At 36.6% G+C, this 24,830-nt stretch overlaps 2 protein-coding genes and 1 long non-coding RNA gene across 9 annotated transcripts in view; 1 reads left to right on the top strand and 2 right to left on the bottom strand.

The window, feature by feature from the left end:
* phf1 (PHD finger protein 1) overlaps positions 1 to 13,472 on the bottom strand; it is a 20,543-nt gene extending 7,071 nt beyond the window's left edge. Inside the window, exons 1-12 of one of the 5 annotated variants that reach the window (XM_084385292.1) lie at positions 13,339 to 13,472; positions 7,966 to 8,044; positions 7,712 to 7,793; positions 5,788 to 5,874; positions 5,544 to 5,638; positions 4,952 to 5,100; positions 2,919 to 3,014; positions 2,762 to 2,830; positions 2,551 to 2,674; positions 1,867 to 1,934; positions 1,336 to 1,467; positions 108 to 216 (exon numbers count right to left, since the gene is read on the bottom strand). In XM_084385292.1, coding sequence (XP_084241418.1) covers positions 108 to 216; positions 1,336 to 1,467; positions 1,867 to 1,934; positions 2,551 to 2,674; positions 2,762 to 2,830; positions 2,919 to 3,014; positions 4,952 to 5,100; positions 5,544 to 5,638; positions 5,788 to 5,874; positions 7,712 to 7,793; positions 7,966 to 8,043 — 1,089 coding nt within the window. In that variant the 5' untranslated portion in view covers position 8,044; positions 13,339 to 13,472. Of the gene's footprint in view, positions 1 to 107; positions 217 to 1,335; positions 1,468 to 1,866; positions 1,935 to 2,550; positions 2,675 to 2,761; positions 2,831 to 2,918; positions 3,015 to 4,951; positions 5,101 to 5,543; positions 5,639 to 5,787; positions 5,875 to 7,711; positions 7,794 to 7,965; positions 8,045 to 8,426; positions 8,774 to 13,338 lie in introns of those variants that run through there. The other 4 variants (XM_084385291.1, XM_084385293.1, XM_084385294.1 and 1 more) reach the window with 4 other exon arrangements.
* The window catches only part of rgl2 (ral guanine nucleotide dissociation stimulator-like 2), a 26,138-nt gene continuing 13,784 nt past the window's right edge, over positions 12,477 to 24,830 (top strand). Inside the window, exons 1-3 of one of the 2 annotated variants that reach the window (XM_084385288.1) lie at positions 12,477 to 12,653; positions 13,363 to 13,531; positions 23,995 to 24,042. In XM_084385288.1, coding sequence (XP_084241414.1) covers positions 13,373 to 13,531; positions 23,995 to 24,042 — 207 coding nt within the window. In that variant the 5' untranslated portion in view covers positions 12,477 to 12,653; positions 13,363 to 13,372. Of the gene's footprint in view, positions 12,757 to 13,362; positions 13,532 to 23,994; positions 24,043 to 24,830 lie in introns of both variants that reach the window. The other variant, XM_084385289.1, reaches the window with a different exon arrangement.
* The window catches only part of LOC311275943, an 8,366-nt gene continuing 6,906 nt past the window's right edge, over positions 23,371 to 24,830 (bottom strand). Inside the window, exons 4-6 of one of the 2 annotated variants that reach the window (XR_014625012.1) lie at positions 23,972 to 24,039; positions 23,630 to 23,843; positions 23,371 to 23,531 (exon numbers count right to left, since the gene is read on the bottom strand). This is a non-coding gene — a long non-coding RNA (uncharacterized lncRNA). Of the gene's footprint in view, positions 23,532 to 23,629; positions 23,844 to 23,971; positions 24,040 to 24,830 lie in introns of those variants that run through there. The other variant, XR_014625013.1, reaches the window with a different exon arrangement.

Here is a 24,830-nt window from a genome sequence, read left to right as displayed (position 1 = left end):
GATGCTGGGTGTCTTTCATGAATGAGAAAGTCTCAGTACTGATGCAGGGTGGCTTGGCCTCTGCCAGACATCTTTTGATCGCTGCTGTTTAAGGCAGACGCACTGACCTGTGTCTCAGTGACCCGACGCTTTGATTTACGGGCCTCCGGACCCACCGCTCTCCGCTGGCAGGACAGTGACGTGGGGCTGGAGCAAAGACGACAACTGATTTTTGAGCTTGGCAAACATGGTCACAAAAAACAGTCAATAATTATTTAAAATATTAAATATTATATAAAAATTTGTCATTTAAAATATCAATTATTTACATATATTATACTGATGGTGTTTTGGTGTCCTGCTTTTGAGCTTGGCAAACATGGTCACATAAAATGGTCAATAATAATAAAAAATGTAAAATTATATTAATTATTAAACATTTATTTAAAATATTAAATATAATATTAAAATTATATTTTTAAAATAGAAAGTATTAAGAAATATATATGGTTCATATTGGTGGTGTTTTTGTGTCCGGTTTTTAAGCTTGGCAAACACTGCCACAAAAAACCAGTCAATAATTGTTTAAAATATTAAATATTATATTAAAATGTGTCATTTAAAATATCAATTATTAAAAATATATTTTTTAACATTTAAACATGGTCACATAAAACAGCCAATAATAATTAAAAATATAAAAATTATATTAATTGTTAAATAATATTTCATACTGGTGATGTTTTTGCATCCTGTTTTTGAGCTTGGCAACCATGGTCACAAAAAAACAAACGGTAATTATTTAAAATATTAAGAATAAATAGAATATTATAAATATTGTTATAATATAAATGATAAAAAAAATATAAATCACACTGGTGGTGTTTTTGTGTCCCGTTTTTTTAACTTGGCAAACATGATCCCAAAAAACAGCCTAAAGTTTATTTTAAAAATGTGACTTTTGTGTTTTTCATGTTTAGGAAATCATGAAGGTGAGTAAAATAATAACAGGAAAAATGATTAAAGTTAATTCTGCCTTGTGTTCAAGACAACTTACAGGGTTTTATTGTAACTATTTTGTAAAGTCTAATAAATAAAATTAAAAAACATTTTGTTTTCGGCTTATTCATTAATCCCTCTTTCCTTTTCAACCCTTTCCCGTCTTATCAACTTGTGTTCATTCTGGAACTGTATGTGATTTATCCATTGTATTGAATTATCCAACAGAAAAAATACATTTCTATCTTACTGATATCCTGTTTTACTCAGAAATACATCAGATTACAGGAGTAAAATAGTTTGTGAAGTGCATTTAATGTTGATATGAAAAGAGCTTGATGTGCTCCTGCCTCTGACCTTCTCCTGTGGGTGATGTTGATTGGCTGTTCAGCGATGAAAGGAGATTGGTCCGATGACAGAGGGGGAGGAGCCCGAACTTGGAGACCGAAGAGACACTTCTTCTTCTTTATTTCCTTCCCCGAGACAAACCTTTACGACAGATCAAAATCACATTGGATTGGTATTCAACTGCTGTTCTTCAGGGCTCGCTGACAGATTTTTATTTGTTCCTGGGCGTCTCACACTCGCCAACTAAAACATCTGATTCAGTTAATGAAGTGCTAGCATTTGAGCGGCATCATCCACAAACCCTGACAGAAGGAAAATGGAAATGGGCTTTGAATTATTTATTTTGAAAGACAGAACCACCTTCAGCTATCTAAACACCATTTGTAGAGAGCGAAATAACACATGCAGAGTCACTTATAATGTAAAGCAATTACAGTAATGGTTTTGCAGGTATTATTGGAAATATGTGCTATAACCCTATGGGCTGCCACATGGAAATCAAGCAGAACGGCAGTTTTCAGAGTATAATCCGTGTCTCACCTGTCTTTGTGGGAATTTAAAGCATTGAGCAGGTTTTGGCAACGGTCTTGCCTCGGTGTGTCCGACAGCTGAGGGACCAAAATATAGAGTCGAATGAAAGGCAGTGTGTAACGAATGCATTTGAAAGGTAAAAGCTCAGATTGACCACAAAGAGAGAGTATTCAAACCTACGTTCAAAGTGAATACATTCACAACGTGAAATCAAAATTGACCTTTTTATTTCCTTAAAACCTTGCGAAAAAGCTCTATGAGTGCAGGCCTCTTTCCTGTGTTGATGCGTTTCTTATTGAAATGTCGGACCGAGACATATTCAAGTGCGTAATATTAGTCAATATCCTTTATGTCAAAGCCATGAGTCATGATGGGCGGGTGGCTTTTACAATTTATGGAGGAAAAATCCTTATTTTGGAGAAAACATTATTTTTGCCCAATAAAATTCATATTTTTTTACATTTACTTGATTGCAATTAATGAAAGATCATTTTAATGGTTTTATATTGCTCTGCTTTTAAAATGACTTTTGATCCAGTTTCTTGTAAATAAAATAAGGTCCTGCACAACATTTCTTCTTAATAAATATCCTGTTTCTTTCATAAATATGTCAGAAAGCAAAAGAAAAATTGCATTTGGTGTTTCATGTTGACTTTAAATTGTGCTGTGCTATTGACTAGGATATTTTCCTACCGTGCCAAGAAGCAAAGATTCCCAATTTTCATTTGCAAAAGACATGATTTCATGATCGAAATCAAAATACTTCCTCTTGCAGCACAGGGAGAGGTGATACAACACCAAATGGGCCAAATCTACCCTGCAATACAACAGAATAAGGATCATCAGAAATGACATTCAGCTCTTCAGATCAGTTCTTGATTCAGAACAGAAGTAGTGCACTTACCAGGTCATTGGAAGCCTCTGGATGGTCTCTAGACCGTTTGTGCACGATGAGCACTGGAACTGATAAAAGCTGGAAGGTGAAGCAGAGACACAGATGAAAAGGTTTAGACAGGATTAGCTTAGCAACCGCATGTGCTTAAAAATGGCATCAGCCTCACCGGTCTCCATAGAGAAGAGGTTTGGTCAGGCACTGAGTGCAAGCTTCATGAAACCACTGCCCACAACTCCCACACTGCAACATCTTCAGATTCCACCTGGCAAAAGCAACATGCTTCAGTTTAGACATACACACACTCCTGAAACTAAAATGAACTCACTCTGAACTTGCTTCAATTGTTAGTTGTGCAATTCCTTTTTAAAGAATTGACTTCATACATTTTCTGCAAATACACAGTGCACCCAAAAATATGTATACACTTAAGACACACTTAAAATGTCTGAACGCCACAAGCCAAAATATCAAACCAATTAGCGTCTGCAAACAAATGACGCTAGACCTTTTTCTCAGAACTAACGTTACTTTTCGAACTAATTTTTGCTCAATGCCTTCTAATCAGCGAGTGTTTCTCTGAGTTTTACTGGATGTATGAGGTCAGATTTGCTTAGGTTCACAGAGCTGTTCCAGACGAATAACCACAGGTGTAGGAGTTCATTAAATATAAACATGTTATACTAACATTTCAAAAACCTATGTAGACCCCAGAGCTACATACATTTCATATAGTTGATTGATGATGAACATGAACCAAAGCAACAACTCACTGCGTGACGGAGCCTATAGAATGCAGTTAGAATGCCTCTAAAATTCAAGATATCAGGGCAAAAATGCCCCTGTATGAGTTGTCGTCTCATTTATAGGCCTAAATTATATGATATAGTTAAGCACCATCACATGAGTAACGATATCTGAGTAAGTGCTGTTTTTATCCCAAACAGCATGAGTGCAAATGTGATATTGATTTTATATAGCAGTTTCATAAATAAGTCACTATTGTGATGTGTTTTGCTTAATTTTTCCAACAAAAAATATTACCTATAAAGTCAGAGCAGAATTGCTGTTGGTGTCCGAGCAACACAGGCTCATTTCTGTCCTTTCTCAATGAATCCGTGTTTCGGGTGAACCAATGATTCAATGACCAATTCCTAAAGAGAGCCATTAGGTGTGTTTGACTTGAAGCGGTGCTGCCGCTGGTGTACCGCAAAAGCGATTAGATAGCAAACGGCTCTGTATGCTTTCGATTCGCTCTGGTGGTACTCTGATGTCATACACCGATCGGCCTGCACAGCGCCGCTTCAAGTCGAACACACCTGTTCACTTCATTCCTGAATGAATCAGCCGTTTGAACAAATCGAATGAATGAATGACTCAATGACTTCCTCATTTAGAAATTTACCGCCGCCTACTGGCAGTTTTAGTTTCTTATTTAGACTATAATTTCATTGAAAAAATGTATTTTATATTTTGGAGATAGTTTGCTCAAAAATTAAAAATCTGTTTATTGACATCGTGTTCTTTCAACCCTGTATGACTTTTTTTCTTTTGCGGAACATAAAAAGATATTTTGAAGAATTTTGAAGAAAATATCTAAAAAACCAACAACTCAGATGCAGCTTCTAAAAAAAAAGCATGGTCGTCGTAGCCTAAATGTTTATGTGTAATAGAAATAAAATAAAATAAAAATTCTAAAGCTACTTTTTGTCATTTCTATTTGATCCTTTTCTCGTTTAACACAATAATGACTTTAAATGATCTTTTGGGGGATAATTTCTCAGCCTAATTTGATGTGCGATTATTTAATGTATGTAATCATATAATGTCATGTAATTAATTAGATTTTAAAAAATGTAATCGCTTGGTAGCCCTATATTGTATATAAAACAGTTTTGGAATGATATATTGCTTGCTGTTTTTGAAAGCAAGTCGTATGCATTATGTATTTTGTACCGAATGACCGACTTTATTTGTCAAAATGTCCAGTATAAAACGAATACGAAGACATTTTTGACACAAAACTGAACTGAATAACTTTTTTTCTGCATACTGTCCACACACTACTTTTCAAAATAGTATATACTTAGTATATATAGTATATACTCGCGCATAGAGTATATACTTGTGCAGTCGCAGTACACTAATATTCCATTCTTAACATTGTCATAGTCATGTGAGAATGTTCTAAGTTGGACTCACTCTCCTGGTCCAGCACAATAGCAGTAACACTGCTGCTGGTTGGTCAAGTGCTGCGGGTCCCAGTCTAAAGATGACAGCTGATAGGGCAGCCGCACTTTCATGATCTGCATGAGCCGCGCGAAGCGTCCTCTTTTCAACGCTCCCCCTCTCTAGGACAGAACACAGTTCGTCATTACAATGTATCTCACCTCTCCGTGACGTGCGCTCTCCTGTCATGTAAGCACATTTAACAGCGATTTCATCTGAAGATTGAATTTGGAGAGGACACACTGAAGGAAGTCATTAATATTTCCTGCTGGGGGGTGTTGGTGAATATGATTTTATCTTAAAATCAGCATGTAAGGCCTGTGAAATGAGCGCACTGACAGACGGATTAAAGCACAGGCCCATTTAACGCAGCTCTAGCACCGACATCACCTGCAGAGTGCTGCAATGTAATAAATACGCAGTCAAGTGCAGTAAACCATGGATACCCTTTACATCTCAGAGCAAGATTAAAGCCTTGTGTTAGGATGCCATTTGAAATAGACCTTGAATGCCAACGTTGCCCGTGTTTCTGAATATTCACTTCGGGGTTTAAGCAAAGTACAACCTTTGTTGCGACTGCAAAGACACATTGGCGACATATCCAGCTACTGGGGTCAACTTCAGGTTCAATGGGTGGTGTATGGCACTCTGGATGATAACCTGGGGAAACAATGGATCAAGGAAAAAGTGCAACATATGTAACATATATACTTTATACACAAGGCCTAAAAATGAATATAAGACAAATTAAATGAAACCCAATACAGGTCTGTATAATCTACACGAACAGTTTCTATTAGTCGGATTACCGTGGCGACATTTGAGGCAGTTTACGAGAGGTTCTTTAAGAGGCGGAGCATCACAGATACAGCACACATCCTCTCCTCCTGAAGAGACTGAACACAAGAAACAAAAAACAGGGTCATTTACTGGACAGACGGCAACTAGACGCTTCAAAATATCTAGCACACAGCAACATTTCTTTATTTTGATCTTTACTTTAGATGAACAAAAAGGTCACACTTTATATTAGGTGTCTTTAACTATGTAGTTACAACAAAAAATAAGTAAAATGTGCATATTGTGTTCACTTTTGCTACTATTGAGGTTGGACATGGGTAAGGTTAGAGACAGGTTTGGTAGGTTTAAGGGTGTGGTAAAGGGATAGTTCAACCAAAAATTAAAAAAATTCTGGAGTGACTCGATCGCTTTATATGATGAACAGATTAAATGAGGGCTTTTGCCGTAATGACGGTAATTGACGGCTCTCGCGGTTCAGACAAACAGGGCTGGGCAACCGCGTTCGTCATTAAAGGGTAACTCTTTTAGCGTAAATTGATGTGTATGGCCGTCTGCCGGAAGCCACTTATTTTAGTCGATAAAGTTTTAAATATGGATATTTTTCTCACACGAACACATTGCTTCACTTCAGAAGGCCTTTATTAACCCCTGAAGACGCGTGTAGCACTTTCATCATGAATAGATGCACTTTGATGGACTTCCAAAGACAAACAGCCAATCACTCCCATTATCAAGCTTGGAAGAGCCAGGACATTTTTTAATATAACTCAGATTGTATTCGTCTGAAATAAGAATGTCATATACACCTAGGATGCCTTCAGGGTAAGTAAATCATGGGCTAATTTTCATTTTTGGGTGAACTATTCCTTTATGGTATAAGTGAAGGCTCAACAGTGTAATTATAGAAGTAATTACAGAAATGAATTAGAGATGTATTTACATGCATGTATTTTTTAAATATAAGTATAGTGTAAAAACGTACAATATTCATTTAAGTGTTAGTACATAGTAGTTAAAGACACCTAATATAAAGTGGGACCAACAAAAAAATACACAAATGAAAAATAGTCCTATATATTAAAGCACTACACAGTTTCTCAAATTATATATAAGTGATGTGAGCCATTTTTAAATGTTAAAAAAGCATTCCAATGAGCCTGAGATAACACTGGCTCAACCAATAGCGTGAGTTTGGGGCGGGACTATATGTTTGATCGACCAATGGCAGAGAGGAATAGTTTTAGGGAGACTTTTTTTTAGCAATTCCATTTGGGAACATTGTGATGCAATAGAAAAAAATAAAAATAAAAATTTTGATTAGTTAAAAAAAACTTCAATACTTTGTTTTATTAGAATTAGTATTTTGTTCTTTCATAAAGCAGAATTTCTGATGCCATATCCAGGGTGCATCACAAAAATCTGTCTAGAACATGTCGGGTCATATTTAACTTAAGAATAAAAAGAGATATTTAAGAAATTATATATTTCTTATAGAACAAAAAGTCTATTTTAAGCCGTTTTATTTTAATAGCACATTTTGCATCCAAAATCGTATTATTGTAACGCAAAAATAAATCTCATTCTCATTTCTATAATGAAAAATAAGTCAATTGTATATTATTTAAAGTATTTATACATCATGGCAGTGTTTGTTGTATTCATTTATGTTGATTTGTCTTTAATTTATGTTGATTTATTTTGAAATAAAGTAAAAAGTAATGATTAACGAGACTCACCATTAAAACAAACTACAAAAAAATCTAAAGTGAAAGGCATGCATTACATAAATAACAATTTAATGAAAATGTCACAATGACAATGGGAATTAAAATAAAAACCGTAACACACTGTTTTTATTTATTTATTTACTTACTTTGGTTTTTGGATGTTTTTATGTACTTTTTGAGTTTGAATTTAAAGTTTAACACTTACATGAGTGGATGTCTTTCCTGAGGACCCAGAATTCAGAGTTATCCTCAAATCTGATCAAACAGCACTGCTTGACACTGTCCACCTGAAAAATAAATGCAATACAGTTAAATATCACATAAAAATAAAATAAAAATACAGCACAAAAAAAAAAAAAAAATTGTCACATAGTTTTAAAACTTGCTCTTTCCCTCTCTCTGCTAGTGTCTCTTTCTCTCTTCCAGACAAACTTTGAGAAAAAGAAAGAACAAACTTACTCGTTTGACATTGCCAAGGTACAAAAGTCCATCGCTCCACCTGGCTAAAACATCCTCTCCTTCACTGACTCCCCCCATCCTGAAGAGCGCGGGAAAGAAAGATCAAAAAAAGATCCAGAGAGGTTAAAATGTGTTTCCACACAAGAAAACAGCAGCAGCCTAAAGGGTTAAACTCTGTGCATAGCGACAGTATACAGTACAGTAGGATAAATGATGAAGAGTCAATGCACATTGCAGTACCACACATGATCAAAAACACTGGCTGCCATATGCAACGAACCATAATATATGCAAGATGCCAACAATGCATGAAAGAGCGCACAATTGATTCCATGCAAAATGCATGCATGGCAGATGTGCGTAATCAATGCACACAACTCATCAGAGCAGACACACATGATGGCACGCGCATGCACATATCAATTAACACGCATGACAGATCATACGTGGACGGGATGTACCTGTGTTAAGTGTTCTGCTCTGCTGGGGTCACAGAGACGGGGAAGAGATGTCAGACTCACATGAAATGCCTGATGCCCGGTGTTGTTCTCCGTCTCAATCACTGTCCCGAATAATCGGCGCGTTTGGAGAGTCGCGGTGGATCAAACGCGCGTCACTCAAGCCGTCAGTGCGCAACCGTCTGTCCGTCCGTCTTTCTCTCTGTCTGTCGGGACATGTTCCCAGCCCTCCTCTGTCTCTCGGATGATGCTATCAAGCGTGTTTATCAGGGAAGCGGCATGAGAATCAGCCCGAGAGAGACGCCATCATAATCTCTGCCTCTCTCTCTGTCTCTCCTTCGACTTGTTGTGACGCAGACATAAAACACAGGGAGATGGAGAGGGAGGGAGATCCTGAAAACACCTTCACATCTGTACGACTGACCGACATCCCACCGGATTGAAAGCCGGCACGACCACCTGCGCCCGACCCCACAGCCGCTCGGCCACTGCGCACACGCACAGCGGATCATTAGGGAAAGTTTTGGGGATGTAATTAGTCCAGCAGAGCCGCGCCGTGGACTTTTTGGACTGGAGAAAGTTTGAAAATGCCCTTGGGTGCCGGCGAAAAAAAAAAAAAAAAAAAAATCTGGCAACGCTGTTACGCGCAGCCTTTCTTGAAAAAGAGATTTTCATGGAAAATGTTTGAACCTGCGTCATAAAAAAAATACATTTTTAACCGATATGAGGGCTGAGTGGGAATGCAATGATGATCAATTATAAATAAATCAGTGAGGGTAAATAATAATAATACAATATACAAGAAAGAAACGCTTATTTTCACAATATTAATTTAAAGTAAAATGTTAGGCTATATGATAAAATGCTTTGCAATATGCATTTGTCGCAATAAGTGAACATGAAACACACAAACATGTCAGTGCAATATATAATATATTATTAATTAGCAATAAATTATACATGCATATATGTATATAGGCTATATATAGATACAAATTTAATCATTTATTTACCAATTAGACCATGGTGGTCGATTAAGACAGTTAAGTAAGGGTGTCAGATAAATGTGCTTCAGCTACTTATTTATTTATTACTATATTATTATTATTTCAGTTAGATAATATTATTTTACATACAATATACAGGCGAAATAACTGAGATCACTTTTGTTTTACATTTTTATCCTCTTGAAGACGAAATTTGTTTCACGTTGCCAATCAGCCGACTGGTAACACAAGTAAACGAGGTAGATCAAAACGAAACAAAATCATGACATATCAAACACAACTGTGTAACACATATTGTGTGATGATGGTAGTGCAGGAATGTTCAAAATGGCCTCTGGCGTGTCCTTTGTAAAGCGGATTTCTGAGAGTCCAGCAGGGGGCGCAAACACAAAAGATGCAAAGAGACTGGCTTCGTTTGTTCCTTTGTCAAATTACAGCTAACTCAAAACAGTCTGCATTTAGTAGGCTACCTATTAGATTCTTTCTAACTTAAGTGATTCTTCATACAAACATGAAAGAGTTTTGGGTAACAACATAGCCTACCTTTTGTATAATAAGTTGCCATACCATTTAGAGAGCAGGCCTAAAGAGCTTGATAGGAATGATCAATTATTCATAAGCACCAAACCACTGTTTTAATTAGTCCACTCCAACTAATTGAATGCATAGCTCACATTACCAATGCTTTTATTCACCATAACATCCTTTTAATAAACACAGAAATCTCCCAGAGATGCTGAAGTCTTGCATAGGCTAACACACACAGCTTCTAACTCCATAACAGATGGATAGTGACAAACTCAGGGTCGCAAATATGGTTTCTTGTGCATGTACAGTCGCTTTGTTTTAGAGTGGAACATTATGAGCTTATTCATAAACACATAGTTTAAAACCTGTTGTAATTTCCAGACATTTATTGTTAGAATAAACAAAACATGTAAGAAGTGCTTAAACAAACACATAAGGTAATTCTATCGTTTTTCTGAATCCCCTTGGGCTGCTAATTGATGCCATATGTGGAGCACTGTAGCTGGAAATAAATGATAATAGACTGTAGTATGATGTTTATTTGGTGGCTAAAGCAATTGATTGTTTTCCACTGCACTGTTTACTTGCATGCTATTTTTTGACCTTATTTTTTGTAGTCTCCTCTTCAAGGCTCTGCCATAAAAATATTGCAAGGTCAGTGGAGTCCACAGCTGACACTCTGCTCAAGGATTAGCTTTAAATAATCACCCTGCTAGGAACTGCCAAGCCATTCAAAAGCATTAATCATTTACATCAAAACTTCAACACCACTGGCCACTTAAAATTCAGGCCGTGAAACAACACCAGGTAATAAAATACAACCTTGACAACGTGTGAGGGTACACACACACTCGCATACACACACACACACACACACACACACACACACACACACACACACACACACACACACTCACAACACGCATACACAGAGCTAAATGGGACTACTTATTGACATATTCTTCATAAATAAAGCTAATATTTATAATGTGGTTGGGTAGTTGCAACATAACATCAAAATCAAGATATTAGGTTACAATTTATATAGGCTAAGTAAGAGCATTTTTGCTATGGCAAGTTTTTTATTTTTTCTCATTTCTTTTAAGATTTTCATTCACTCTTGTCCAGTTCACTTAAATAGTCCTATTGTACTAATTATGAAAATACTAAATGAAATATACAGAGTCTATGTAGTCCCTCAATTAATATGAGGTCATAAAACCATAATTGTATAATAATTATATAACAAATGAGACGATCAGTTATTGGACAAATAGTTACAGGAATAGTTATAATTGCAAAAAAACACAAATTATATTTTAAATAATATTATTTTGAGTGAATATATTATGAGTGAATATATGAATGAGGGAAATAAAGTGGCTGGAGGAGCAGCTAAAAATTAAGTAACACTTCATTTTAAGATGACGTAGTTACACATTACTACATGCACTTACTATAGTAATAACAGTAAATTATGCATAATTACAAGTAACTAACCTTAAATCAAACCCTAACTCTATAGTAAGTACATGTAGTTAATAATTAATATCACTCCGTAGTACTTATTTGAGTAAGTACAACTACGTCACCTTAAAATAAAGTGTAACTCATCATTAAAAAATAAAATTATTTTATTTCAGATGAATGAGCGAAATAAAGTGGCTGGAGTAGCATAAATATTTGCAAAATAACTACGAAAAATAAATTATATTTAAAAATAAAAATAAAAATTTATTCAAATGGTTGAGAGGAAAAAAGTGGATAGAGTAGCGGTGCAAAATAAAATAAAATAAAATAAAGGTAATTGCAAAATAACATGTAAATGATATTTTAAAAATTTTATTATTTTAGTAGGCCTACAGATGAATGTGACCGGAGTAAAGCAGCAAAATAAAAGTAAAAATGTGAGTAAGTAATTGCATAGAATAAAAAAATAACATAGATGATCATTTAAAATACAATTATTTTATTCCAGATGAATGAGGGAAATAAAGTGGCTGGAGTGGCAGCAAAATTAAATAAAATAAAAAAATAATTGCAAAAAATAAAAAATTATATTTAAAAATTAAATATTTTTTATTCAAATGGTTGAGATGAAAAAACGTGGATAAAGTAGCAGTGCAATAAAAAAATAATAATAATAAAATAAATTAAAAGTAAATGCAAAAAAAAAAATTTATTACAGATGAATGAGGGATGTAGAAAAAAGAAGTTGTAAGAGTAAAGCAACAAAATTAATAATGATAATAATAATAATTATTATATATAATAATAGCAAAAAAAAAAAAAAAAAATGTGGTTAATAAAAGAACATGAAGTAGAGTAACTATGCAGAGCGTCTAAAATAAAGACTGCATGTATGAGTTGCATTGGGAGCGTTCTGTCGCGACGCGTCCGGTGAGTAGATCAGCGACGCTGCTGTGAAGGTCTGAATTTACCGGGCAACGCTTCTCATCAGTGCGTCCAGCCAATGACCAAACGCGCTGGAGCAACAGCAGGAACTGCGCCCAACGTCACCAGCGCACTGAGCGCACTGAACGCAGACCTCACCAACGCTCAGCTCGCAGCCTTCATCGGCCCGATAAGCGTTGACGGGCGAAGCAGGAGAGGAGAGATATGGAGGCACAGAAACTCTGACTTCCGAGGAATCTACACGCAGGGGCGGATGGACGTGAGCTCGCTCTCCTAACAGGTATTTGTGCGCTTCGGTCTGGTGAGATCGCGCAGAGATGTTTTGTGCCTACGAATGTAGAGAGAGGATGTGCTGCTGTCCGGTATGAGGGCTGTTACAAACTGTAAGTTCACGAGAGAAAAGTCATTAATAAAAGCGTGCGAGACGTACTTTGAGCTGACATTAAATGCCATTATATGGAAATTTGTTCTGTAACGTTACTTCCCTGTTAGATTCAGTAAACTGGAAATAACGCAGTTAAGCTGAGTGCTTTACGCAGGGTTAGGGACAGATGAAAGAAAGCTTTATTTTCCTGCTAGGTTTGACCTAATTCAGTCTTGTTTTGCACACTAATACATGTTTATCCCTGACTAGTGAATGGATGCGTTCAAAAGAGCAGTAAAAAATGTGTCTTGTTTATGAACTTGCACTTGTTTGAAAGACCTTAAAGATTTTGGTTATTGCTGTTTGTGACAATGGCACTGAGTTTTGATGGTGAGCTGCGCTCTTCCATCCGTCTCTTCCTGAAAGAGATCTCTATCTGAAGCCTAATATAAATACCAGTGAGGGAAAGGAGACGAGGCAAGGGAGGGACCTGAATTCAAATTTGAAGTTGTCTCTCGGCAAAGGGAAATGTAAATGATGAAAACAAATGATCTACCAGGGCGAATGACTCCCTGTTGCTGCTTGTTCCTCTCCGACTGACCTCAGTTTTCTTTGTATGGGCCAGCGGCACCATCATGCTCCCCCGTAGTATGAGAACATCTGGAGTCGAGCTGCCTGGAGTGGATTCGAGAGAAGTGCCTCTCATTGGGTATCGACCCCTACAGTCGGAGGTCGACGGACCTCCGGATCAGCTGTGGAAGGAGAATGAAAACAGGGATGCAGATCACACGCAGGTAAGATGGCAACGATGTCATTATTAATATATTATAATAACATAGTGAGGGATCAGGAGATGTCACACCTTTGGTAGGATCTAATCAATTCAGGAATATGTAAAAATGGACAGTAAGTACAGCTGTGTCTGTCTAACCTGCAGGGAGAATGTAAAATCAATGCTTACTAAGAGGCCAATGTGCTTAGAAATTAAAAACAAAAGTGAAAAAAAGCTTTTTTAAAGAAATTACCGTAATACTTTTATTCAGCAAGGATGTGACAGTATAAATTCAAATAAAATAAATTCAACTTCAAATAAATGCTGTTCTTTTGAACGTTTTATGCATCAAAGAATCTTGAAATTATTACGGTTTCCACAAAAATATTGAAGGTAAGGTAGACAACTGCATCTGAATATGCCTTCTTCCATACTATAAAGTAGGCAAAAAGCCGTATCTGAGCCAAGTAGCATGTCCGAATTCATAGTATTCATAAAACAGTACAATAAAATACCCCAATGACTTCCGGCGAGATTCTGAAGTGTGCATACGATGGAAACTTTACTATCCAATGAGGCCACGGGAGAGAATTTGTGAATGGAGGTGAAGCAGCGCAACTGATGCCGTAGGTCACATGACAGTAACAACATGGCGGATGAAGTACGTCTGACATTCATTCATACTGTATACTGTATATATACACTGCCCGGACAAAAAAGTCGCTATTTGGATTTCAGTGGGCAAATGCTTAAGAGTCTATGATTTGATCATTATTGCAGTGATTATTATGTTTCTAGGAAGACACATCATGGCCATTTTCCAAAATGACAATGTCAATATTCATCATCCTGGAATATGGCCGTGATGTGTCTTCCTGCATGGTTGTTTAAGAAACGAAAAGCTACACACTCCATCAATTAGGGTTTTGGCAAACATATAACATGCTAGAAACATAATGATCACTGCAAAAATGATCCAATCAGAAACTCTTAAGCATTTGCCTGTTTAAATCATCAAAAAAAAGATTTTTTTTTGTGTAAAAAGTAAGTTTCAAACCCAACGTAGTACCCACTATACAGTATGTGATTTTGGATGCGGCATATATCATTATCGTTACCGTTACAGTTATCGTCCTTGGTGTGAACAGGACTTTAGAGTGCATTTTAAATAAACGGTATTTTTTACACCCATATTTACACAAAAGGGGCATTTTAGTCAGCTTCTAGGACATTTTTGCATTTTAAAGTTCTGGTTAATTTTTAACCACAGCACATGAATACAACCAACAACAACATAATTACTACCAAAGTGAGACATATTTCTTGGACCAGGTCTTCCTCATTGGGTTTTCTTGCTTACCCTTACAATGCATTTCTTTGCCTAAGAAAAGGGCAGACATTTATCATACAATACATATGTTTTGTCTTACTGAATGCATTGGTGTTTTGTGTCTTAGATCAGCTTTCGCTTGTGTATTAAACCTTGAAACAGGATATTTGTTACCCTTTCACTTAGTGTTTTCATCTGAAGTGTTGAATGCTTCGTTCTCATGAGACATATAATCATAAGGAAACTGAAGCTACAGTATGTTGGTGCTTTTGGTTTGACTGAAGGAGACAGTAACAAGCTGCAAATGTTCGTTTAAAGGGGATCTATTACAAAACTAACTGTGGTGATGTAAAGAGGCTAGGCTGAAAGTTAATAAAATTCAATTCACTCATCTGGTGCTCTCCGATTGACCTGCTTTGTGTTTGTTTTAGCCTGAACAGTTTTGTTTTAGGAGTACTACGGGGTGGTGAGTTTCTTATCAGTCTAAGGCAAAAGCTCTCGTGCACAGCTGATTGTGACCCCACCTGGTATTCTCTCATGCTCTGTTTATACACCGTCAGCTGCTGCAGACGGGTTTGAGATTACATAAGTAGCTTACATACATATCAAGTGTTTCCTTAAAACCAAAGGGGCTTTAAAATTAGCCACGACCACTTATTATACACTTTATTAAAGGGGTCATATAATGGTACATGCACAAGTTGATTGCACTGAAATGTCTGTTGGCAGTGCCTGTACACAACCATCCTATCATGATAAAAATCCATCCAGTGGTTTTGTTTTAATCTCCTTATATGTTTGACCATCTCTGAAATCAAGCCGTTCGATATTGTGACGTCATAAGATCGTACGCCCCTCCCGCTATTGTGATTGACAGCCGTGTTTCAACACAAGACCCGCCCTGAGCAAGCTGTGACAGCCGTCGTCATAGTAGTCCGCCATTGTTGATATGCTGGATAGAATGGCGTCTAAGCGATTGTGGTGTTCTGTTCTTAGATGTAATAAGGAACACAGCAGTCATTTGGATGTTCCTAAATCCGAGCCGTTGAAGAAGCAGTGGCTGAGTTTTGTTTTTGAAGCGATATGCCCAAAGGATTGACGCGGGGATTCCCTCACGGGGATTCCCCACGATCGTCTGTGCTTTCATGTTTGAGCGAATCATTTCACACCAGACAGCTTCACAAACGAGAAAAAACGGATCGGTACCAACGTGTTCCTGCTGAACCTCCAGAAGATGTGAGTGTAATGTTTTATTAACCTTTATATTAGTATTTATATTAATCTTTGCGAAATTTGCAAACCTTGCTGCAGGCTTCACGATGAATGCGTCTAAGGTTTACACTCAGGGTACATTACGGCATGTTTTCTATGTACGACGTTCTCAATATAATTCATAATCCCACGTTTATAACGAATAACACGTGGTTATTGTGTTAGATACGGTCAGAGAATGTCTAATACGGTGTACCCACAGAACAGAGGGGCGGGGTGAGCAAAGCTCATTATCATTTAGACACATGCACTGAAACGGCGTGCTGAAAACAGAGCTGTTTTTGACCAGGTAAAATTAGTGTTTTCTTACAATACTAATGAGAATTTTTAATTAAAGTATATTACAAACTTTTAATTTAGACCCTAAAGAATCATATTAGCTTGTACAAAAATGGCATTATATGACCCCTTTAAAGGGGTCATGAATTGAGAAATCAGATTTCCCTTGATCTTTTGGATCTATAAAAATATCCTGCAAGTTTCAGAACTGAAAACTTCCTTGTTAGTTCAAAAACGGCTTTTGTTGGAGCCGAGCTCAGAAAACGACTCGTTTCGGATTTTGTCACATTATTACATCATAGTGCGACGAAAGACCGCCTCTGCAGAGGAAGAGCACTTTAGCCCCGCCCACCAATTTGCACATATCATGTAGTAGTAAATACGAGAAACACAGGAACACTCCAGCAACAAAACGATCGAGACGCCTCTGAGGATTACAAGACGTTTTGAAGTGGCCAGTTGTGGAAAAACACAGTGCCTTCCTTGTGATCCTAACATTAACATTAAGAAAGCGTGGATGAATGTTATTTTTTTAACGATGACTTAACGTTCCAGTCATCGCATCAGTAAGACACCGTTTCGTCTGTTCGCTTCATTTTACTGTGGATTAGTTTTTAAACTAGACACAGTTTGACGCAGGCTTTTCAGTGAGACTGAAATAAAAGATGATGAAGTGCCATCTGCACTGGATCCGAAAGCAATGTCGCAACACACAAGTGTGAGTAACAGTTTGCTTTGTCTGATACAGATCGTTTGATATGTACTGAGTATTTATACTGTAGCGCCGCAGTTAAACGGTGTATAGTTGTGATTTGCTGTTCTTTCCTCTGCTTTGTCATTTATGTGGTTAAAGCATTGGATTATCGGATGCGGAAGAAAGCACGTAGAGAACGCTGCTTTTTAAAAATTGTTTTGATCGAAGCCAATCGCTGTAATTCTGAATAAAAGCTTCAGTGAGCGAGATCCGTCTTGTCATCAGTAAGACATTATTACACGTTTCATTTTACTTAAACCATGATGATACTGCAAATTACAATGTTTACGTTTTTCACTTTATTGAAAGGATGAACTATGATTAGCCTGCAATGTAACAACAACAGTGTGACAAACAATGGTAAATTCATTCATAATTCCGTAATAGTATTAGAGTTATTATTATTATAAGTAATAGAAAGTAATAGAATTATTAAATAAGTAATAGAATTATTATTACTATTCATAATAAATCAAATGATAACATAATAATGACATGTGTATATATATATATATATATATATATAACAAATATAATAAACACAGCATGCATATATATATAGCAAATATAATAAACATTATATATATATAAACAAAATTATATATAAAATAAATAAATAAACATGAATTAAGTAATCAGTGCTTTTTATTTCATTATTATTATTAAAATGACAACATAATTACATATGTAAATAAAATAATTACATAATTATATAATAACAAATAAAATAAACAGAATATATATAAATTGTATATAAATAAACAAATGAAGTAAACAGTGCTTTTTATTTCATTATTATCATCATCCTCATCATTATTATTATTAAAAAACACAAGTAGTCTTCAAGCATTCTTTTCACAGCATTTTAATTATTAATATAAAAGTATATGTTTATTATTTATTTAATAATAATATTTTATTGTTATTTATTTTATATATTTTTATATATCAGATCAAAGTAGAAAAAAAACTATAATTTATAGATAAATAATTGTAGTATTGACTTATATTGGGGAGAACCCAATTGAGGAAATCAAGAATCTGTCATTGAAAAACCCATATTGATCAACAACAACGAATCTGAATATTGAGCATGTGTCCGTGTCTATGGTAGTCAAGGCCCTGGACTTTTTTCTTGTCACAACATCCTTAGTATTGACTAGAAATTGCAACACCAAGGTAAAACTCATTCAACACTTGGGTTCCCCGGTCTAAAAACAGAAGCCCCGCTGGCTCATACAGTTCACTGTAGTAACTTCCCTCCTGTACAGGTCACATGACCAGCTCACAGCTCTTTGGTAAATAATGCAAAAGTCCACTACGAATCACACTGGCTCTTTTGTAGAGACTTGCTCAGATGACACAAAAGCAAGGCCAGAGTAGTCTCAACAGGATGAAACTAGATCCGGTCCTTTCTTGATTCTTTAATGACTGTGGCAGGATGCATATGTGTAGGTCAAAATGTGTTTGCAGTCATCACCGTGCAACTTCCTTGTGTGTGTGTGTGTGTGTGTGTATCTGGGTGTAACGTAAAAACAGAGAGAAAGAGGGAGGGAGGGAGGGAGATACGTTGAGGGTGGAGAGCTAGGAGGGCTAGATAATTGTTTAGCTAAAAACAAACCTCATCTGACCCAGTTTGTCTACAGAGCGCTCATTATGTCCCCAGAACGGTGCACCGTGGGCCACATGAAGCACCGTGTGTCACGCAGAAACGGCTGCGGGGAAATGCCAGCACTGGATCGACCAAACCTCTCAACAACAGTGTGGAAATGATTGACTGATTTCCATTAAGCTGCATTGTGACCGTCAGTGGCAAGTGCTCAGAGCCAGTCACGGTGTGATTTCCATTAGCAGAGAAAGAGGAAAAGTTGGTCGATTCAGTAATAGATGAGAACACAAGAAGAGGAGAGATAAAAGAGAGAGCGAGACGAGGTATTCATAAAGGAGGCAGAAACAATAGGTCTCTGTAAATGGCTCCCTTGTGATGTATTTACGATGCGTTTCAGTGAGAATGCAGCCGGCAGAGACTTATAAGGTTTTTAACGTCTGGGAGGTATAGTCGCATTAGCAGGGGAGAAAAAGGGCATTTGCATTCATAACTCACAGACTACTCCGAATATACCTGTCCTAAGGATGGCCCTGATTGCTATTCTAATTAATATTCATTCATTTTTTCCCTCACTGTTGTCAGTCAGGAATAATATGTTTTTAAAGCGAAAGTCTTTAAAGGGATAGTTCACCCCAAAATTAACCGTATTAAGGACTCAAATACAGTATTGACAACCGTATCCTGCTGCAGTATGAACGCTGACCTGTTTGTTACTAAAAAAAAAAGTGTTTGTTTACTATTGCCTTCTGTTACAATTGGCCCAATCTCCCCTACTGAGGAGCAGAGAGGATAGTAAACACAGAGCAGCTGATATTGTCTTGGGAAATTCTATAGAGGTTTTCTTGTTCACCCTCCCCTGAGGCTAACGCTTGTGAATACAGAGACTAAAAGCGTTTGACGGGGAGAGTAAGAGTGTGTGGGGGGAGGAAGGGCAGCACGACATGACAGCATGTCCTGTTTCCTGTGTTTGTCCAGTTATTATGCACTTCCTGCTGCCCGAGAAAAGACATGGAAACTCAAAGCCGGTTTAACCTAAAGGCGAAACACAAAGTTTCCAAACGTACCTAAGAGTGAGTGTGGATTTCACAACATTATATTAACAGCTACTGTAAAAGTGTGTGTGTTAATGAGCTGACGAGGTTAATGCCAAACCTGACTCAGAGAGGATTGGTAAATGGTATCGAAATGAAGAAGTTTTGAACCTTGTTTTGCATATATCAAAGGACTCAGTATAACAAAGCAAATACACCAACCTAATTATCCACAAAATGTAAAGGCAAGTATCACTATTATCATTGGGCCTCATTCACCAACAGCTTCCTAAGAATTTTCTTAACTTTGCACGTAATAAAATTCCTAAGAAAAGTCTACGTCGGATTCATGACATTCTTAAACAACACAATTGTTCACACCTGTGTTCTCACGTCTTTGTAATTGAAAGCGCGTGCAAGTTGTTGCTAATTAGCATAAGGAAACACCCCGCAAATTCCCATATACTATGATTTTGTTTTCAACAAATGATCAGAAATATATTACAGCAAAATACTATCATTGTAAACGACTGTAAAATAAATTGACATGCAGCTCGTTCCATTTGTGCTACAAACGTGAATGATAAATAAAATTATGCTTCTACACAGAAACTAGTATATATATATATAATACACAGAAATATATATACATATATATATATATACACGTACACACATATATTATATATATATATATATATACACACACACACACACACACATATATACACACATATATATATATATATATACATATATATATATATATATATATATGTACACACACACACACACACACATATATATATGTGTGTGTGTGTGTGTGTGTGTGTGTGTGTACACAAACTTTTGTTAGATGCGATTAATCGATTTGACAGCACTAATATATACACACACACACATATACACAAAATACATATATATATATATACACATACACACACAGAGACTTTTATGTTAGATGCAATTATTAACGATTAATCGATTTGACAGCACTATCAGAAAGTTAAGATATGTTTACAAAAAAACAACAACATCCTAGTAACAAAATGTTAGTGTTCAAATTTCTTAAAACACACTAGAACTGTCTAAAACACCTTAGAAACTGCACAGCAATGCCTTGGCAACAACCCAGAATCCATAGCAACATGCTAGACACCACTCAGAACACCTGCACCTGCATAGCAACACACTAAAACTATTTAAAACACCCTAGAAACTGCATAGCAATGCCTTGGCAACCACCCAGATTCTGAATGGTTTTCTAGCATGCTGCTTTGAAGATTGCTAGACATTCTGGGCAGTCGCCAGGGTGTTGCTATGCTACAAATTGCAAAGCAGCATCTTGGCAACCACCAGTAGCAACATGCTAGAAACAACACAGAGCACTCTAGCAACTCCATAGCAACACACTACAACTACTTAAAAACCTCAGAAACTGCATAGCAATGCCTTAGCAACCGCCCAGATTCTGAGTGAATTTTAGCAGATTTCTATATGTTCTGGATGGTTTCCAAGGTGTTGCTATCCTACAAACTTCAGAGCAACACATAGAAACTGCACAGCAACAATAAAAACCACTCATAAAACCCTAGCAATTGCATAGGAACACCCTGACAACCACACATAACACCATTAACATTGTGGCAGAGAGCTTTTCATGGGTTCTTCAGATAATTTAAAATTAACTATATTAAATAAACTACATATAACTACAAACTATATTAAAACATTTTTGGAATGAGATGGATCTTTCACCTTTTTAATCAAACACCCATACACAACAATTGCAAAAAAAAGAAAAAAACCTAGATTGAGGTGATCTCAAGGGATTTGTTTCAGCCAAGTTTCAGTTCAGTTTAGACTAATATAACTTTATGTCTGTGGTTGACCTGTGGCAGTGGCTCACAGCGTCAGCTGAAACATGGACCTCATCTGTTTCATTACATATAAACAACATTATAATATATAGAAAATGGGTTGTAATGAGCGTGGTCGATGCACATCGCCCTCAGGACTGCATAAAGTGTAACCAAAGCCCTTACACCTGCACAGCATGTCACCCTCTTTATGTCAATATGTGCTTTTGGCCGAGTATCCCTTTTAGATAAACAGGTGTTGCCTCGTGTTTTATTAGCAGGCATTTGTCATGTCACGCACTGCTTTTTAAAGAAGATCTCTTTTAAGATCAGGCGTAGAACGATGGCTGTTTTACATACAGCAGTAGACACAAAGGTTACCATTCTTGAAATCTGAAGCAATACAGTCGTGTGTATTTATTTCCTCCGGCTTCATTCATTGCTTTAACTTCGCCAAACAGGTTTATCAAGCATTTGTCTACATGTTTAACGAACAGCATGAGACCTATCAGTCATATTTCCCCCCAAAATCAAAATAAGTACTCATATTTGCAGAAAGAAAAGAAAACCTATTTTTAGGATAATTTAGATTTTTTTTTTTTTTTGCACGACAAAAGGACATTAATGTATTATATTTTTTCATATCATATAGGGCCTACATTTTTTTTATAGATTTTTTTTTAAATAATTATAATTATTTTTCCACAAAATCAAAATAAGGACTTGTATTACTTATGTGCATAAAGAAAAGGAAGACTCTTTTTGTATTCACATTATTTTCATGATTGTGTGTATATATATACACACACTATACATATACATATACATATACATATACATATACATACACAGTATAGTGCATGATTTACATGGAATATTGTTGTGCTTTAAGCTCCTTTTTTTATGCTCCTTTTTACACTTTCACTGTATGGAAGAAAAAAGTGTCAACATTATGTAAAATATCTGCATATATTTGCATTCCATAAAATAAACAATATTATATAATGTCAACAAAAAAAATAATAATGCAAAAAATATTAATGGTCCTATAATAGACTTAAGTTCTGTTTTTCTGACTTAAGAGGTTTTGTGATTCACCCTTGAATGAATGGAGGAGGAAGAGAGATATTGTGGTGCGAGTCTGTAACAGGAGTGCCCTTGTGACGTGTGTGTGTAGAGGGGGTTGGCCTAGCGACAAGCTCAGGTGTGTTTGAACGGCTCCATAACAGAGAGAGTGAGATTGGAGCGGGGAAGACAGATTGACTAAGAATCTCACCGAATGAAATCAACACCAATCTAAGAACAGAAGCTAGAAAAACAGATTAAATCGAACAGATGAAAAGGCCTGAAGGAAATGCAGTTTTTCGGCAAACTCTAAAGATTTCAAGGAAGTTGGCAAATTTCTGCCTGTCTGGACTTGCTGTGTTGAAGGTAGCATGTTTCCTTGTGTTGTTTTTCAATTTGTGGCACACACAACACTGAATGATTTTGAGCAAGAGAACTGGAACGGTGGTAATGTTTGAATGTTTGGCTTGCTTATAGGGTCATGGCTTTTCTTTAAGTATCTTGTGTGCTTTGAAACAATTTAGCATTTAATGCACAGGTAAAATAGCAGGTTTTTTTTTTAGTAAAGATCTTAAATATGTATTCAAATTGAACATTGATCTTAGAAAGTTATCAATGTGTGTCAGTCTCCTGCAAAGCATGTGGACGTCTCAGACACTTACTCATAACCTTGTCACTGGGTTTGTTTTTGGCCGTTGCCTCATGCATTTTTCATGTCGGAAAATCTCGGTCAGATGAGTTGACTTAATCAAAAGCATTCGAATACACACGTCAGTTTAAGGGCTGCATGTTGAGGCAGAAGTCTGCATGAAGAGATTCACTCCTACATTAAGTTTTTATTGGAGATAACATGTAAATGTGGTGCATTAGAGCATTTAGGGTTTAAATGTCAAACCAGACACATTGGCCATTCATGCTTACCTTGCTTTAAATCCTTGCTTTAAATGCAGCCATTGTAAGAACAGAAAGTGGATTTTCGGCTATAGCTAATAGCACAGCTGAATAACTGGGCTGATATTTAGCCATTTCGAGATGAGGTTGTGTGCATCCTGACCAGCTCAACCAATGGTGTGAGTTTGGGGTGGGACAATCTGTTTGTCCAACCAATGGGAGATGTGGGGAGTGCTCTGGAAACCTGTTGGAAAACAATCAGTTTTCATACTTGTAATTTATGTGATTGTTTAATCTCAATAATTAATTTTGATACATGTTTGCATTTCCAGTCTAAACAGTGTTTAAATTCAAAATCTATGATGCACTTACATTTTCTGTTTGTGTTCTATTAGGGGGATCCATCCCCAATGAAGACCACATGGTACTGTCCACTGGACCTGGTGAGAATATATATATTTTTTAACAGTCTGTGTCAGCTACAGCAAAACGTAATTCTCTTAATGCGTTGTGTATGTGGTGTAGTAGTTGAAAGAATGAAAATCCAATGAAGGTATAGTCTCAGCCTCAGCTAGTATGCCTAAGGACTGCCCACAGTATGTTCACTTTACCCTCTGATGCATATTGCAAACAAAACATAAACATTTTTGAAAAATGGTGAGTAAAATATTTCATTTGAGCTGTTTCACTACCATTATAAAGTTTGGGGTCAGTAAGACTTGGGGCCCTATTTTAACGATCTGAAAAAGCGCAAGTAACTTTGTGGGCGGGTCTTGGCGCTGTTGCTATTTTCCCGGCGGGATAAATGACTCTTGCGCCTGGCGCAAATCTAAAAGGGGTTGGTCTGAAGTAGCTTCATTATTCATAGGTGTGGTTTGGGCGTAACGTGAAATAAACCAATCAGAGCGACATCTCACATTCCCTTTAAGAGCAGGCGCGCTTGTTCTAAAGCGGATTCCTATTATAACGGCGGATTTGCCAGGCGCACGACAGGAGCGGTTCAAGGCCGAGGAGACCGACGTTCCCGTCAGGGACGTTGGGGATGGAGAAACACACCCAAATTAACTTCTGTTAAACAGGCGTATGATAATTTGGGTAAATGTGTAAGCTAGATGTATGCTTTTATAATAAAATGTCTATCTATCTATCTATCTATCTATCTATCTATCTATCTATCTATCTATCTATCTATCTATCTATCTATCTATCTATCTATCGTAATAATGTATGA

Source organism: Rutilus rutilus (genome assembly GCF_951802725.1).
Source record: "Rutilus rutilus genome assembly, chromosome: 17".
Taxonomy (NCBI): domain Eukaryota; kingdom Metazoa; phylum Chordata; class Actinopteri; order Cypriniformes; family Leuciscidae; genus Rutilus; species Rutilus rutilus.
Note: the sequence above shows the minus strand (reverse complement) of the source record. Positions and strands in the feature narration are given on the sequence as shown.